The 16,423-nt window shown below is 40.2% G+C and overlaps 2 protein-coding genes across 7 annotated transcripts; one reads left to right on the top strand and one right to left on the bottom strand.

The window, feature by feature from the left end:
* The first annotated feature begins 321 nt into the window (after window positions 1–321).
* On the top strand, window positions 322–7,141 carry sarm1 (sterile alpha and TIR motif containing 1). 6 transcript variants are annotated; one of them, XM_083548749.1, is made up of 10 exons: window positions 322–516; window positions 713–913; window positions 1,234–1,808; window positions 1,886–2,504; window positions 2,637–2,849; window positions 3,799–3,890; window positions 4,222–4,548; window positions 4,753–4,942; window positions 5,036–5,157; window positions 5,615–7,141. In XM_083548749.1, the coding sequence occupies exons 3-10, from the start codon at window positions 1,354–1,356 to the stop codon at window positions 5,754–5,756; spliced, it is 2,160 nt and encodes a 719-aa protein (XP_083404875.1). In that variant the 5' UTR covers window positions 322–516; window positions 713–913; window positions 1,234–1,353; the 3' UTR covers window positions 5,757–7,141. The 6 variants fall into 6 exon arrangements, with proteins under 6 accessions (XP_083404875.1, XP_083404874.1, XP_083404879.1 ...); XM_083548748.1 differs by lacking the exon at window positions 713–913 and having other exon boundaries at window positions 364–516; window positions 1,413–1,808; XM_083548753.1 differs by lacking the exon at window positions 713–913 and having other exon boundaries at window positions 387–516; window positions 1,456–1,808.
* On the bottom strand, window positions 6,595–11,825 carry slc46a1 (solute carrier family 46 member 1). Its single transcript, XM_083548756.1, has 6 exons — window positions 11,374–11,825; window positions 10,084–10,475; window positions 9,530–9,990; window positions 8,228–8,311; window positions 7,969–8,125; window positions 6,595–7,796 (listed from the first exon to the last, which is right to left on the bottom strand). Exons 1-6 carry the CDS (start codon window positions 11,677–11,679, stop codon window positions 7,742–7,744), a joined length of 1,455 nt encoding a protein of 484 aa, XP_083404882.1. The 5' UTR covers window positions 11,680–11,825; the 3' UTR covers window positions 6,595–7,741.
* Window positions 11,826–16,423: the final 4,598 nt, after the last annotated feature.

Here is a 16,423-nt window from a genome sequence, read left to right as displayed (position 1 = left end):
TTAATCCAGTGTATAGAAAACATATCCACTTAGACCACCAGCCAGATTGTTTTCAGGATTTGTTGGATTGCTTTCTGCCATTCCAAGAATTTCCAGGAGGGTTAAAGGTCAAACCTTTAACATAAAGGCATTTACATAAATAATTTAAGACATGACTTTAATTTAAAATTTAAACAATAATCTGGATTAGATTGGGTTCCAACAAATATAATTTTTAAGAAAATTAGGTGACATCCTCTAATTTTTCTTTTAACAGATTTTTTAATATTTTGTTGATTCATATCTGAGTCACATTTGGCCTCTTAGTGAAGGCGCCACGGCGCGCATGCGCAAATTCTCCAAATCAATAACGTTATGGATCCGGGCGTCACGAACAACAGACGGACATCAAGTAATACCGTCACGTTAAAATGAGCTTCCGAGCAGACCAAAAAAAAACTATCATTGCAACCCAAGTTACAACAGACCCCCCTCTCTCCTGGAATCGCATTAGATGTTCATCATCAGGCAAAGAAGGTGAAAACATAGAGTATGCACAGTCTGCTGTTATTCAGCTATTGCTGCCTTCTCATTTAACTGTAGGCATGATTTAAATGTAATTGATAAATTTTTACTAAATTTGATAGTTTTATAAATAATTTGTTTATTACATGATATAAATTAGTTTGTAAAAATAATCCCAGTGTGGTGTTGTGCTGGTGCCGGCCTACAGAGGGAGACACTGAGCTCTCTGTTGTGTGCTGCTTTGTTGCTGAGGAAAAGGAGAGCAGCAGAGAGAGGATGCGCCGAGAGCATTTGTAAATGAAAAAGCTTTGATTTTGTGCAATAAACTCGACACTTTCGGAATAAATATATCTAAAAGGAGCTGGGGCTGGCTTTCCCTACATGACGCAGGGCCGTGCTTGGATGACGGGTAATAAAATACCGGCCTTTTGTTATCACAAATATAAACATGGTGCATGTGATGTAGCTTTCCTATGTGTTTGTTTGATTGTGCATGTGTTACTCAGACACTTCTCACGTCTCACGCCCTTTACTATAAAATCTCTGTTTTTTTTTGTTTTTTTTTAAAATCAGGCTGTCTTAAAATGTTACAAGGCATAATCCATATCTGCTTAGGCCTCTATATCTGCTTAGGAAATACCCTTTTGTTTTTTTTTGCCCCTGCAGTGACATCATCAAGTGATGTAGATTGATGAGAAGACTCTCATTATTGTTATCTTTGTTATTTAGGCATTAAACAGGTGAAGGATACGGCTGATTATACACTGTGCCCTGGCAGTGTTTAACCGTAGCACATCGACCGATTTCCTCAAATCAAGCATTTCACAGGCATTGACAAACTTTTCTTAGATGCTCTTGTCTCTGGTTGTTTGTCTTAGCAATATTTTTCGACGTTTCCCAATGCTCAGTTTGGACAGACTCACTGTCCCGGAGCGGGTCATCTGGTTTCAGACGCAGAAAATGATCTCTGAGCCCAGGTCTGTTTCACCTGGCCTTCATGCCGATGTCCAGGCCATGTTGGACCGCTCACTTCCTGCACTGCGGACTGCTGTGAAAACACTCAAGTCCTCCAAAGACACTGGAGATGTGCCAAAGACTCGACAAGCGATTGCCGAAATTTTTCAGCTTGTCGAGGAGGCGTGGATTTTGCCAGCAGTTGGCCGGCAAGTGGCAGAGGAAATCTGCAACAGAATACGGCTGGATGGAGGTCTGGAGTCATTGTTGCAGCTACTGCAAACACCTGTTCAGGACATCACATACGAGTCCGCCAAGCTGCTGGAACAGATTCTGATCTCGGAGAACAGGTATGATACATGATCACTTCTTATGCTTGAGGTTTTTTTTCAAACTGTACTCTGAACTAAGAGGTCTTTTCCTACAGAGACTATGTAGCACGCATGGGTCTTGGTGTGATCCTGAACCTGACTCTTGAGCATGAGGACATGCTGCTTGCAAAGAGCCTTTCAGGCATCCTGGAGCACATGTTCAAACACGCAGAAGAGACGTCGGCTCAGCTTATTGGAGACGGAGCCATGGATGCGTTACTGTTCTGGTGCCGTGGTACAGATTCCACAGTGCTACGCCATTGTGCTGTGGCTCTGGCCAACTGCGCCATGTATGGTGGGCACCGGTGCCAACGGCTGATGATTGAGAAGCAGGCAGCTCAGTGGCTCTTTCCTTTGGCCTTTTCCAAGGAGGATGAGCTGGTTCGCTTTCATGCGTGCTTGGCTGTAGCTGTGCTGGCTGATAACAGGGCGCTGGAGAGCGAGGTGGTAAAGTCAGGCACGCTGGAGCTGGTGGAGCCGTTCATCGCCTCTCTAGATCCGGATGAGTTTGCTCGCAGCCTGCAGGACAGTACTGACAGTGTTCAGGGACGCACCGCTGCTGATCTGCAGCACCTGTTGCCGCTCCTGGATGGTACACGGGTTGAGGGAAAGTGCATTGCTGCTTTTTATCTTTGTGTTGAGAGTGGCATCAAGTCCCGGCAGCGCAACACCAAGGTGAGACAGAGCCAGAAACTGAAATATGTCTCGATGGTGCTGCACTGCATGCAATATCGTATGTACCTTAATTTTTTTTTAGAAGTGTTTCAATATTTACAATAATAATTTGTGCATCTCTTTTCTTCTCAGATATTTCAGGAGATTGGTGCAGTTCAGAGCTTAAAGAGGATTGCCATGTACACAAGTAATGCCACTACACTGTCTCTGGCCAAAAGAGCCCTAAAGATGATGGGCGAAGATGTTCCACGCCGCATTCTCTCCTCTGTTCCTAATTGGAAAACGGTGGAGGTACAAACATGGCTGCAACAGATTAGCTTTAGTGCCTACAGTGATCGATTCCAGGTTTGTGAGCAGCAAATTAATTTTGTCATACATTATAGAGACGATAACATACATATTATGAATATACAGTACAGAAGTGGTACTTACTTACAGTGGTGGACAGTAACAAAGTAAATGTAATTCGTTGCTAAAGTATTTTTACTTTCAATTCACTACATTTCAAAGTCAGATCAATATCAATCAATCAATGCTATCAAATCAATACTCAACTCTATTTTGGGAGATCAGTCGTTCCTTTTTATTTATTAGCAAAAAACTTATCTGGTCAAGCACACAGCAAGCCACCAATCATGGTAGAGCATGCACTCTTTAAAAACTTGTTTTGATTGCCACTTAGTGGTATCTATTTAGCACAAACACTTCAGCGTCAGTTCAACAGCAAGCAGAAGATTTTAAAAGAAATAAAATATGGAAGAAACTCCTGAAACTAACTTGCCACAACACCCGTGGCCTCATTTGCATGATTTTTTTGAAGTAGTTGAAAAGAAGGTTTTGGTGTTTTGAATGATTAATATTATTATATTAATAGATTAATGTGCTAAGAGTAACATTGGAGTCTTTTCACATAAACTGAGTTGATTAAGCAAAGAGTCTTGAGACAAAAATAATAATTGGAATATTATGAACATCATCATAATCATAGAACTTTTGATACAAATATTTGAAGGCAAATACATTTTTACTTTTACTCAAATGAAAGTTTAAAGGGAGCTTTTTTTTTTTACTTTTATGTATCTTTTTTTTTTTTTTTTTTTTTTCCCCCTAGTGTATCGCTACTTTTATTCAAGTACATGGTTTGTGTACTTCGTCCCCCACTGCTTACTTATAACCAAATTCTTACAGACACTAAAACTGTACCATTTTAACTGTAAGGTCATTTTCACTATGGTGGTCACAGTGTTATGACCAACTTTTATCTGTGTGTATTTGGTTTATGTATTTATGCCAGGAGCTGCAGGTGGATGGAGACCTCTTACTTAATATCACTGAGGAGAACCTGATTAATGATCTGGGAATGACTTCTGGGATCACCCGCAAAAGGTTGGCATAAAACTAAACACAGTGAGAATGCTTTTCTGTTATAATGTAATATATTCATAGCTTCATAGTCAAGATTGAATTTTATAGGGATTTTTTTTTTTACCCAAAAACCAGAACCATATTTTAGCCCTAGAAACATTTGAGTTTTCCCAGACCCCCCCTCATTAAATAAATTACATTAAGACAAGCAGTGCCCCCTTTGTCATAGTTATAGGTTAAAGGAAAGTCTGATACTTTAAAATTGGTGTCATTTTAACCTAGTAAACATTAGTTTTTAAATGACAGAGGGAAGACATATTTGTAGTCATATTTCATGCAAAATCTCATTCAGGTTTATGCGAGACCTGCGGGTACTGAAGACCTATGCTAACTACTCCATGTGTGACCGTAATAATCTGGCTGACTGGTTGGCGGATATGGACGCACGGTTCCGTCAGTACACCTACAGTATGGTGCAGTCTGGTGTGGATCGAAACAACCTCCTCCAGATAACGGATGAGCAGCTGCAGCGGGATTGCCATATAGAAAACGGTATCCACAGGGCTCAGATCCTCGCTGCTGCCCGCCGGCCCACTAGGCCCTGCTTCACCGATTCACACCGCACAGGTCCAGATGTTTTCATCAGCTACCGGCGAACCACTGGATCTCAGCTTGCCAGGTAAGAACTAACACCTTGAATCATGAACATTCAATTAAGATAATTTGAAACGTTATTATTTCCAATAAATTGTGTATAGGAAAATGGGTTACAGTTTAATGAACACTTAACTTCTGACCTAAAAGAGCTGAAAGTCTGGACATGAAAATGAAAGAGTTTGCATCAGTTTGTATATTGAAAATAAAAGTATCTCTTACCCTTCAGTCTGCTGAAGGTGCACTTGCAGGTGCGTGGCTTCAGCGTTTTTATCGATGTAGAGAAGCTGGAGGCAGGCAAGTTTGAGGAGAAATTGATAAGCAGTGTACAGAAAGCGAGAAACTTCATCCTGGTGCTGTCAGCCAACGCGCTGGACAAATGCATGGGTGACACTGGCATGAAAGACTGGGTTCATAAGGTTCGATTCTTTCTTTTTTTTTCTTTTCTACCCTCAGTGTGATTTCATGTAGGAGTAAACTAGTCCAAACATGACGGTGTGTTTGATCTGCAGGAGATTGTCACCGCCCTTAAAGGGAAGAAGAACATTGTTCCTGTGACTGACAACTTCCAGTGGCCCGATCCCAACTCTGTTCCTGAGGACATGCGATCTGTTCTCAAATTTAATGGCATCAAGTGAGTCAATGCTCACAAACAGTACATATGAAGAATAGGTATAAGAAGTAGTTAAATACCAGTCGATTTAGAGGTTTATGCAGATATTTTTACCATTTATCTGTGTCTAATTAAACTTTTCATTGGATGAGATAATGACATTAGCATCAATCCAATCAAAGCATAAATTTACCAGCTAATTGCTTCTCTTCTCTTCTCTTCTCTTCTCTTCTCTTCTCTTCTCTTCTCTTCTCTTCTCTTCTCTTCTCTTCTCTTCTCTTCTCTTCTCTTCATAAAATGCTTTATTTTGCAATCATTAGTCACATTGAATTCCCCAGCTGCTGTATTAATGCTCATTTATTTTCAGTCCATCGGTAACAACATGACCACTGCACTTACTATGCCTCCCAAATACCTACATAATTGCTGAACTAATTTAATAAGTTTATAGATAATATTGAGCTCTCTAATGCTGCAGGTGGTCCCATGAGTATCAAGAAGCATCAATAGAAAAGATTCTTCGCTTTCTGAAGGGAGGCCCCAATCAAGAGCAGCTGGACAGCTCAAAGGCCTGCATGGAACCAGAGCAGAACGTTCCTCCTTCCACTAATCAGTGTTGAGCTAACCCACTGAATATGTACATACCTAGTCAGTGACCAACCCATACTGGTATCTTCTGATTGCTATTAATGATTAATTTTCCTATCACGCTATTCGCTGGATGAAAACGAGTGATCAACTGTAATCCTTTGATCCTTAATTTGTCAGGTAAAGCTATCACTGCTTAATCTCTCAGGAATACAAGTACAGTGTCTATTCCCAACCATGGATGTATAATCAACCGTTAGGTACTTTTCATTATAGCTGACGTTATACCAGAGTTGGTAACATAATGCAGTATGTGGCATGGTTGTTCACATTTTTAAAATGTTTCTTGTACTGAATATAAGACAAGGGCATAATATAAAGGCATTGTGCTGAACACCTGACCTGCTAGATTAAAGTAATTTATGTAACCAGATTGATGTATGAAAAAACTGCTACAATATACCTAGAATTAGCATGAAATTATTTTACTTAACCGTTTATTAGACATTTGAAATCATGCCCCTTTGATGGAATTGGGTAAATGAAATAAAAAAAATGACTCTGACCCTGCTACAATATTACACACAGTATTGCAGATTGGATAACGTCACCACAACCTGTATGTTACCTGTTGGCAAAGTCCTATATTTGCTGATGTAAACTTACATCATACACCTTTCACACCACTACAAAAATCTTTATAACTCTTACAGTGTTCATAGCTTTACCCTCTTCTGGGCTGCTGCCTTAATAGTTTAAGAACATGATTCAATATTAAACATTGTATGTGGTAATGTGTAGAATACAGCTGAGAGAACATCGTAAAATTATTGTTAACTTTTTTGGGGGGGAAATAATTGTCAATAAAACTTTTCTTTAGAAACATACATTTATTTGTTTCCAGACTCGAGCTTGATGCCTGTGGGTTAGATAGCGTGATGATTCTAGCCTGTATTATGGTCATACATTCATAACAAACAGGAAGCAAGGACACTTTCATTTTCACATTGTTCACATAGCGTTTCCTTTTCTGCCTATTGCATATAGCATTTTTGTTTAGTTACTCGCCCCTCCTGGTCTTAAATAAGAATTCTGTACTGAACAAAATGGACAAAAAGGTCGACATGTCATTATCATGATCAATGTTTATTGCCTTAAGAGCAACCCCAGTGAGAGCTAACCTCTGTGTTTGTGTTTTGAGGAGACCTGTGTACTGTGCTGAGACTACAGCAGTCATCCGAGTCTCCTTAAGGGACTTGTATAGGCCAAACACTCAGACCCTGTGTAACTCTGTAATCCCAGTCTGCTACAGCGCCGTTACCATGTTGACGAGACAATGACTAACTATTATGTAGACTACAGTGTAATATTGTATATAAGCAATAAAATACAATGTGGTTGGGTGTTGCAACGGTTACTGATTTCTGTAACTGTTTTGTGTTCATTTTAAACCTCAGCAAATTGCGAACAATGTTTTTATGTATTGTTGCACCATGCTGGTAAAAGTACACTGAAACATGAGTTTTAAACGATCCAAAGTCATAATTCAGTGTGTGTATTGCCACATTGCCAGAACAGGTTTGGACTGTTAAAAATAATAATAGTAATAAAAATATCCACCAACTATAGTTTATGTACTATATATGAAACCTGTACACAAAATACATGGGTTTTAAAGAATTATCTTCATATTAATTGACCATAATAAAAAGTCCACAATACTTGTGCAATTGATCAAGAAACACAGCCTTCTGTTTTCATGAAGCTGCTCAAAAAGTACAAAATATCATCACATTTCATTTTCATAAAAGTAAATACAGTTAAAACACATATCTCTTTTAAATCAAACATCATGGGAGTTCTACTAAAATATATTATATATGATGAAAATGTAGACAGCAGTTAATAGACATGAGTCTTGAAACCCTGGCTATGTATTCTTCATAGCTCTGTGTTGAGTCTGGGACTGAGACTGCTGTCTCTCCTTTTCAAGGTCAAGGATTTTGCACAAACAGTGTCAGTTCACTTCAGTCTCTTCATTGTTCATCCTCTTCTTTCTGTGCCACAGGACCCTGTAAAAATAAAATGCCATCAGTGATTCATGCATTTTTTTTTTTGCCTTTTTTTTTTTAGGAGATTACAACCTTAACCATAATCAAAATCATTATTGGATCACTGAGAAGAAATTAACTGCATGGTTAATTTTTATGGCTAGGAGGAAACTGACCTCCTTTGTGATCTTACCCAATTATTCCAGCAGGAAGGACAAGGACTATAGCACCAAAGAGGAAAGGAAATCCCTTCATCATGTGTAAGGTGGCAGGGTAGAGCGAGTTAAAAACTCCGCTGGCCACCAGTGAACCAAGACCCTCTACACAAGCCACAGATGCAAAGAGAACACCTAAGAGAAATTACACACATCATCAGCTCTTAAACAAATATTTCTCATTGTAATTGTTTCTTTGGTTTCACGCACTTTACTGGTCCCTGATTTAAGCTCTACCTTGCTCTGAGGGGCTCACAAGTTTAGACAGTTTGGATCTCAGGACTGGAGTGGAGGCCATAAAGAGAAAACACAGGCTGTATCCTGAAAAACAGATTCACATGGTTGACAAAAGCCAACAGACAGCAATGTGGAGTAAATAGTATGTATGAACTTTGAATTAAAAAGTCTGGTCATTAGTGTGCATTTGACCAGCCATCAACTAGTGGCACAGTTATTAAAACAGGCATTTATTTCCCTTATGTTTTAAAGCCTTTAATAAGATTTACAAAACATGAGTAATGCCCTGTCCAATATAGCTTATATAGCTCAGCAGTTTAGAGCCCTGAAAAGTTAAAATCATTAAATCCTCAAATCCAAGTCACATCCAAAGTCTACAGCAGCTTCTTATGTTAAGTGGCTACACCATGTAAAAGTCCTGAATGTGGGACTCTGCCACTAAAATGTCCATGAATGGCAAGAAACTGTAGACCACAGGTTCCTTCAAGGGGTTAAAATCTGAAATCTGAGGTGACTTGATTTACACAAGGGTGTCCTAAGTGGAACTATTTAGTTTTAGGCCTGATTTGGAACAGAATTTGTTCTATTCCAATGTTTCTTGACGTTGCATTCAAACACAAATCTGAGTCATGAACTCGATTCATTGTGTACCACTATTTTTCCTAATTGATTTTGATTAATACCCACAGATATCATATGTATATCATAACCTCACATATACACCTGGAGAGTGCTGACTTGACAACTGTACAGACAAAACATACAGAACAAGTGTGTGTATCTTATAGTATAGTAAAGTGATGATAGTAAATCCCCAAATATTAATCAAAAACAGACAATGACATTATGTGGGTTGTGACTGCACACACAGTCCCACTTAAAACTAATTCATTACAAATGGAAAGCATTTATCAATACAGATTAATAAACAAGTCCTTTGACAACAGCTGAAAAATACCAGAAACATTAGCACAATTAATTATTTAGCCATTATTATTGATGGATTCTATTAGTGTCATGTGCATTTGTATTATAATTGTTGCTCTTATGACCACTGAAATATTGACAAAGTCTAGCGAAAGTGTGTTTTCTGTAGACTGGATGTTACAAAACCTTACAACACTGTTTAATGATGTAGATGTGTGAAGAAAGTCACTGCAAAATGGTAAGAAAATGTTTTCATTACTTTAAGGTTTTAACTGAGCACTAAAAAGGTTATTGGGTTGTTTTTCCATAAACCAACCCTGAAAAGTGAAATAAAATATATTGAATATAAAATAGAATGTGGTTTGAAGAAATTACCTGTAAACATTAGACCTGTAGTATTTGCAATTGAAAACACCACCAAACCAGCGATGTTGGACACCAGGCCAAAGATAGCTACACAGGAGTCACTGAGGCAGCGCTGTAAAACCTTCAGGCCTAGAAGACTGGTGAGGTAGGCCATGTGCTGAGCGGCCGAGCCGTACCCGATCATCTCAGAATCCCAGCACAGAGGTGTGCTCAGCTCATAGAGCACGTACAGCTCCCGTGAGCCGAAATGCACAGTGATCACCAAGAAGAAGCACAGGGTATAAAGCCAGAGTCTGGTCCTGTGTCCTCCCTGTCCTCCAGATGCAAACAGATTACAAACAGCTCTGAGATGCTGGGTGGAGAAGAGACTCGCTCCAGGGTCAGGGGTCACAGACTCGGGTATGAAGAGGTAAGCGTAGAGGGCTGTGGCAAGGTTTGTGGTTAGCACAAGCCAGAAAGGGTTGATATATCTAAAATCAAGAACAAAAAAAAAATATCTCAAAAACTTTTACTGCCAGTCGTAAAAATTAATTCATAGTTGAAGGCACAGAACAGGTTTTTACCCTTGTGCATGTCGCCATTTACCCCCAATTATGCTTGCAAACATTCCAGCAACCCCCAAACATGCCTCCAGTATTGCCACACGAAACGTGCGAGAACGCTTGTCACTGATGTCGGCCACATACGCGAAGCACCCGGCCAGAATGGCATTAAAATCCCCAGAAAGGCCACTGCAAATTCGTCCCAATAAGAACCAGGCCACAGGGAGTTTCAGATACATGACAGTCAGGTAGACAGTAGCCTGGACAGCAAGGCCCAAACTGGGAAGTATCAAGACGAGCCGCCGCCCTGCTCGGTCACTCCATGAGCCAATCAGAATCACAACAAAGAGGCCCACAAGAAAACCTCCCAGATTGATGTACAAGTTCCAGTGTGCAGTCAGAGATTCAACCTCCTGCATTGAAAAAATAAATTAAAACGTTACAGTGTTTTGTTGTTTCCATTTTTAGCTTTGCTGATGCGTGAGTCAACATTTTAAATGCAGTCAACATTTAAAAAGAAAAATGCTGTAAAACGTTCAAAATGTGAGTCAGGGCATGCCCAGGCAAGATTTCTGGAAATTTTTTCTTTCTAGAGTCAACACAGTGACCCTGGCAAAAAAAAAAGCTGCAAGTTGCTGTGGCATATGATTGTATTAACACGTCTTTTTTTTTCGAAATGGCACATTTCAATGCCATTTTCTTAGTAAAGTGATCTTGCACTGTTGTTCAAAACCTACATCCATTTTACACTTGATTTAATTCTCAGCTCTATTCACAGTGCTGACTTTATATAATTATATACATTATTATTTTAATTCCACTGGTTGCAGCTGATCAGAGTTTTTAAAGGTTCATTTTTCCTGAAACGTAATTGGTCACATGACCCAGGACATTTTGAAGATGCTTTAGCTTTGTCACATACACATACATTGTATCACAGTGATTTTTTTTTTTTTTTCACATAATCACAGCTTGTTAGGAAGACAGGGTCAGTGAACAGGACCAGCCATGATGCTGCATGCCTGGAGCAGACCAGGTTAAGGGCCTTTCTCAAGGGCCCAATAATGGCAGCTTGGTCATGCTGATGCATAGCTTTAATGCCAGATGACTGTAATAATTTTATAGGACACTACAATGAGTTTAGAATCACTTTCACACTGTTTAGAATGCATTTATACTGGGAAGACGTCACTGCTGACATCTATGTAGTGTTTTAACTCTAAGAAATCACACAATCCTCTTGAGACCAAGGGCGTTTTGTGCGTCAGTCTGCGCAACGTATGCGCATACGGCTTTTGTTCATGGAGCTACCTTCTGAAGAGGGTCTTGTTCAGCAGATAAATTACCACATCCTCCTCCTCCTCTCGTTCCGTTATAACCCACGTCCTCGCTAATGCGTTCCCAGAGGTACTGCGTGTAAAGGGGCGCCTGCAGTGCCAGCGAGAACATGGAGAGGAAGATCACGGGCTCGACCGTGACTGAGAGTGGACATGCGTATGGAGGAGACCGCGAACAGTCACACTGGATTCCCGACGGCTCTTCCTGATCCTCCACCGCCGCCGCGTCCTCCAGCGTGTCTGCAGAGAGGATTTCCCTCGTGTCCGATTCTTCCTTCATGATTACAAACCACGATCATTTAAAACTCTACTCATTAAAGGAGTCCGGCGTCAGCAATAACGCAGACATTTGCGAGGTTTCTGTAGCTGCAGACTCCAGGTGTGCGATCACTTGTACTTTGTCAGGTCACGTGACAAACACATGTTGCGCAGCTGCAAAGTAAAGGACGAGGGACATAAAATCATTTGTAGTTTTTACGTAATGTGTGTAATCGTGGCAGTACCATACACAATCCGATATTAAACAAACAAACAAACAAATACATTTCTAAGTCTATCGTAGACACACGTTTTGAAAAGAAACTTAAAGGAATTTCAGTCTATACAAACAATATTATTGATATGCCATTACAGGTCACGTGACAGTGGCGGCTCACGTGGTGTAACGTCTTGCAACAAGACTGGGAAAACACCAGCACCTGTTTTATTTCCCAAGTTAAATATTCAGAATATTTACCTGGTATTATCTAAAAAAAAACTTATCAATATAAAATAAAACAAAGCAAAATGCTATTGAAAGTTATTATGTTTAATGCTTTAGTCTGTAGTATTTAAACCTGTTCCTAGAGTTGCTTCTGTTGTCTGTATTGTCTATTGCCTTTTGTCTTAACTGAAATGATCTCATCTTTTTTTATTTACTTTTAAAGATACCAGTTTTAATTTTGTTCACGATTTTTTATATTCATGTGTGTGTGTATATATATATATATATATTTCTTCTTCTTCTTTCGGCTGCTCCCATTAGGGGTCGCCACAGCGGATCATCTGTCCCCATACCCCTCTGTCCTCTACATCTGCCTCTTTTACACCAACTACCTGCATGTCTTCCCTCACCACATCCATGAACCTCCTCCTTGGCCTTCCTCTTTTCCTCCTACCTAGTGGCTCCATCCTCAGCATTCTTCTACCAGTATAATTCATGTCCCTCCTCTGCACATGTCCAAACCATCTCAATCTCGCCTCCCTCACCTTTTCACCAAAACATCCTACATGCGCTGTCCCTCTAATAAACTCATTTCTAATCTTATCCATCCTCGTCACTCCCAACGAAAACCTCAACATCTTCAGCTCTGCTACCTCCAGCTCCACCTCCTGTCTTTTACTCAATGCCACTGTCTCTAATCCATACAACATCGCAGGTCTGACCACAGACCTATAAACTTTCCCTTTCATTTTTGCAGATACCCTACTATCACAAATCACTCCTGTCACTCTTCTCCACCCACTCCACTCTGCCTGTACTCTTTTCTTCACTTCTCTAACACACTCTCCATTACTTTGCACTGTTGACCCCAGGTACCTGAATTCCTCCACCTTCTCCAGCTCTTCTTCCTGCAACCGCACAACTCCACTGCCCTCCCTCTCATTCACACACATGTATTCTGTCTTACTCCTACTGAGTTTTATTCCCCTTCTCTCCAGCGCATATCTCCACCTCTCCAGTGCAAACAGGAAAGGGCTCAGGGCCGATCCTTGATGCAGTCCAACCTTCACCCTGAACCAGTCTGTCGTTCCTACTGCACACTTCACTGCCGTCACACTGTCCTCATACATGTCCTGCACCACCCTTACATACTTCTCTGACACACCTGACTTCCTCATACAATACCACAACAACTCCTCTCTTGGCACCCTGTTGTATGCCTTCTCTAAATCCACAAATACACAATGCAATTCCTTCTGTCCTTCTCTATACTTCTCCATCAACATTCTTAATGCAAATAAGGCATCTGTGGTGCTCTTCCTCGGCATGAAACCATACTGTTGCTCACAGATGGTCACCTCTTCTCTCCTCACTGGTCAACACATTTCCCTCTCCATCCTTTACTGCTCTAACTTGCAGTACATCCTTCCCAGCTCGGTCCCTCTGCCTAGCCAATCGGTACAAATCCTTTTCTCCTTCCTTAGTGTCCAACCACTCATACAGCTCCTCATATGCCTTTTCCTTGGCTTTCGCCACATCCCTCTTAACCTGCTGCCGCATCTCCTTGTACTCCTGCCTACTTTTCTCATCACTCTGTCTATCCCACTTCTGTTTTGCCAACCTCTTTCTCCTTATGCTCTCCTGCACTTCCTCATTCCACCACCACGTCTCCTTGTCTTGCTTTCTATTTCCAGATGTTACACCAAGTACTTTTCTAGCTGCCTCCCTCATCACTCCTGCAGTAGTTGCCCAATCATCCAACACCCCCTTAACACCACTGAGCCTCTGTCTGACCTCTTCCCTGAACTTCACACTACACTCTTCCTCCTTCAGTTTCCACCATCTTATTCTTCTTTCAGTCCTCACTCTCCTCCTCTTCTTCTTCGCCTCCAAAACCATCCTACAGACCACCATCCGATGCTGTCTAGCTACACTGTCCCCTGCCAACACCTTACAGTCTCCAATTTCCTTCAGGTTGCATCTCCTGCATAGCACATAGTCCACCTGTGTGCACCTTCCTCCACTCTTATATGTCACCCTATGATCCTCCTTCTTCTTAAAATACGTGTTCACCACTGCCATTTCCATCCTTTTAGCAAAATCCACCATCATCTGCCCTTCCACATTCCTCTCCTTAAAACCATACCTACCCATCACCTCCTCATCACCTCTGTCCCCTTCACCTACATGCCCATTAAAGTCTGCCCCAATCACCAATCGTTCTTTCCTAGGTACACCATCTACCACTTCATCTAATTCACTCAGAATCTTTCCTTCTCCTCCATCTCACAGCCAACTTGTGGAGCATAGGCACTGATGACATTTATCATCATCCCTTCAACTTCCACCTTCACGATCATCACCCTATCAGAAACTCTCTTTATCTCCACTACACTCTTACTGTACTCTTCCTTCAGAATCACCCCTACACCATTTCTCTTTCCATCCACACCATGATAAAACAGTTTAAACCCACCTCCAATGTTCCTGGCCTTACTCCCTTTCCACTTGGTCTCCTGAACACACAGCATATCTACCTTTCTCCTCTCCATCATATCAGCTACCTCTCTCCCTTTACCTGTCATAGTACCAACATTTAAAGTACCAACCCGAACCTCCTGCACTGCTCCTTTCCCTGCCGTCTCTGTAGACATCTTCCTCCTCTCCTTCTCCTCCTTCGGCCAACAGTAGCCCAATTTCCACCGGTACCCTGTCGGCTAACGATACCTGTGGCGGTCGTTGTTAACCCGGGCCTCGACCGATCCGGTATGAAATTCTCATTTGTGATCCGCATATTTGATTTGGCACAGGTTTTACACTGGATGCCCTTCCTAACGCAACCCTCCCCATTTACCCGGGCTTGGGACCAGCACTAAGAGTGCACAGGCTTGTGCCCCCCTAATGGCTGGGTTTTATATATATATATATATATATATATATATATATATATATATATATATATATATATATACACACACACACACACACACACACACACACACACACACACACACACACACACACACACATATATATATATATACACACACACACACACACACACACACACACACACACATATATATATATATATATATATATATATATATATATATATATATATATATATATATATATATATATATATATATATATATATATACACACACACTTTAAGTATCTGGTTTATCCTGGTAGGGTCTCAGTGGATCATCAGCCTATGCCTGGAATACTAGGGCAAGGTGGAAACACACATTGGATGGGATGCCAGTCCATTGCAGGGAGGCATACACACATGTTTTTGGGAGGTAGGAGGAAACCTGTCAATCCAGAGGAAACCGACAAACATGCACAAAAATTCCACAGAGACACAAACATGATATCAAAAATGAATTGGGAACCCAGGAGCTGTTAGTTGGCAAACCTACCCTCCATGCCATTGCACCACCAAATATTAAGAAAGAAAAATCAGTTGAGCACATGAATGCAAAAATATTTTTAAAAGTTACATTTAATATATGTCGTCTTTTTTAGTCATTAAAAAGCTGAATTATTGAGTTTACACATATACACCGTAAGTACATGCACTGTGATTGATGTAAATGATCAATGCTATATGTAATTGTTCACGTGTGTCTGTTTTTTTTAAAAATCTCTAAACCACACAAATAATATTTACATAGTAATAGCACCCCCTTGTGGATAATCTTCAGAAGGTAAAATCTGTGCAGGTAAGTAAATTCTATTGTTCTAAAAATGTACCAAATCATATAGCAGGAGGAACAGATTAAGCATAATTTCATTCAACATTTCAGGAAACAAAATAGCAGGAACTTAAAACAGGTTACTGAGTATTACTAAAGACCATGAGGTCAAAGTCATTTCTCACGTGTAGCAATAACATGCTCCCTTTGAGTTAAGTAAACAAAAAAGGTGTCATCATGATAAAGTACAGCAGAAGTGAGATCGCTAATATGATGTTATATGACTACTGATAAATCTGCTTCACACATTGTGCATTGTCTTTACTTAAAACCTGTTTATAAAGTACAGAAATTGCAAGTTTAAATAAAAAATATGTTAAATTTTGTTATTAGTGTAACCAGGTCTCACCTGATATAAATATTTCTTCACAGCATGATGGGGACTATTTAATGCATTTTGGTTTCAATCAGTGAACTATTAGCGAGTAATATTATGCTTGTTTCTTTAAAATCATTTATTTGACTTTTTATACTAATTAAATGCCTTTTATTGAGATCAGTAAGCATAATCTGTGTTATAAATGCACTTGGCAGTCTTTGTTATTTATGATTGATTA

Source organism: Silurus aristotelis, assembly GCF_946808225.1.
Source record: "Silurus aristotelis genome assembly, chromosome: 8".
Lineage (NCBI taxonomy): Eukaryota > Metazoa > Chordata > Actinopteri > Siluriformes > Siluridae > Silurus > Silurus aristotelis.
This window is presented reverse-complemented; position numbering and strand designations above follow the sequence as displayed.

Excerpts from the sequence above, each read along its gene's own strand:
- sarm1 (XM_083548749.1), top strand. The coding sequence starts at position 1,354 with ATGCTCTTGTCTCTGGTTGTTTGTCTTAGCAATATTTTTCGACGTTTC. Across the intron at positions 4,549-4,752 it reads ACTGGATCTCAGCTTGCCAG|TCTGCTGAAGGTGCACTTGC; the intron begins GTAAGAACTAAC and ends CTTACCCTTCAG. Across the intron at positions 5,158-5,614 it reads CTCAAATTTAATGGCATCAA|GTGGTCCCATGAGTATCAAG; the intron begins GTGAGTCAATGC and ends CTAATGCTGCAG.
- slc46a1 (XM_083548756.1), bottom strand. The coding sequence starts at position 11,679 with ATGAAGGAAGAATCGGACACGAGGGAAATCCTCTCTGCAGACACGCTG. Across the intron at positions 10,476-11,373 it reads AACAAGACCCTCTTCAGAAG|GAGGTTGAATCTCTGACTGC; the intron begins GTAGCTCCATGA and ends TTTTCAATGCAG. Across the intron at positions 8,312-9,529 it reads TACAGGTCTAATGTTTACAG|GATACAGCCTGTGTTTTCTC; the intron begins GTAATTTCTTCA and ends TCTGTTTTTCAG.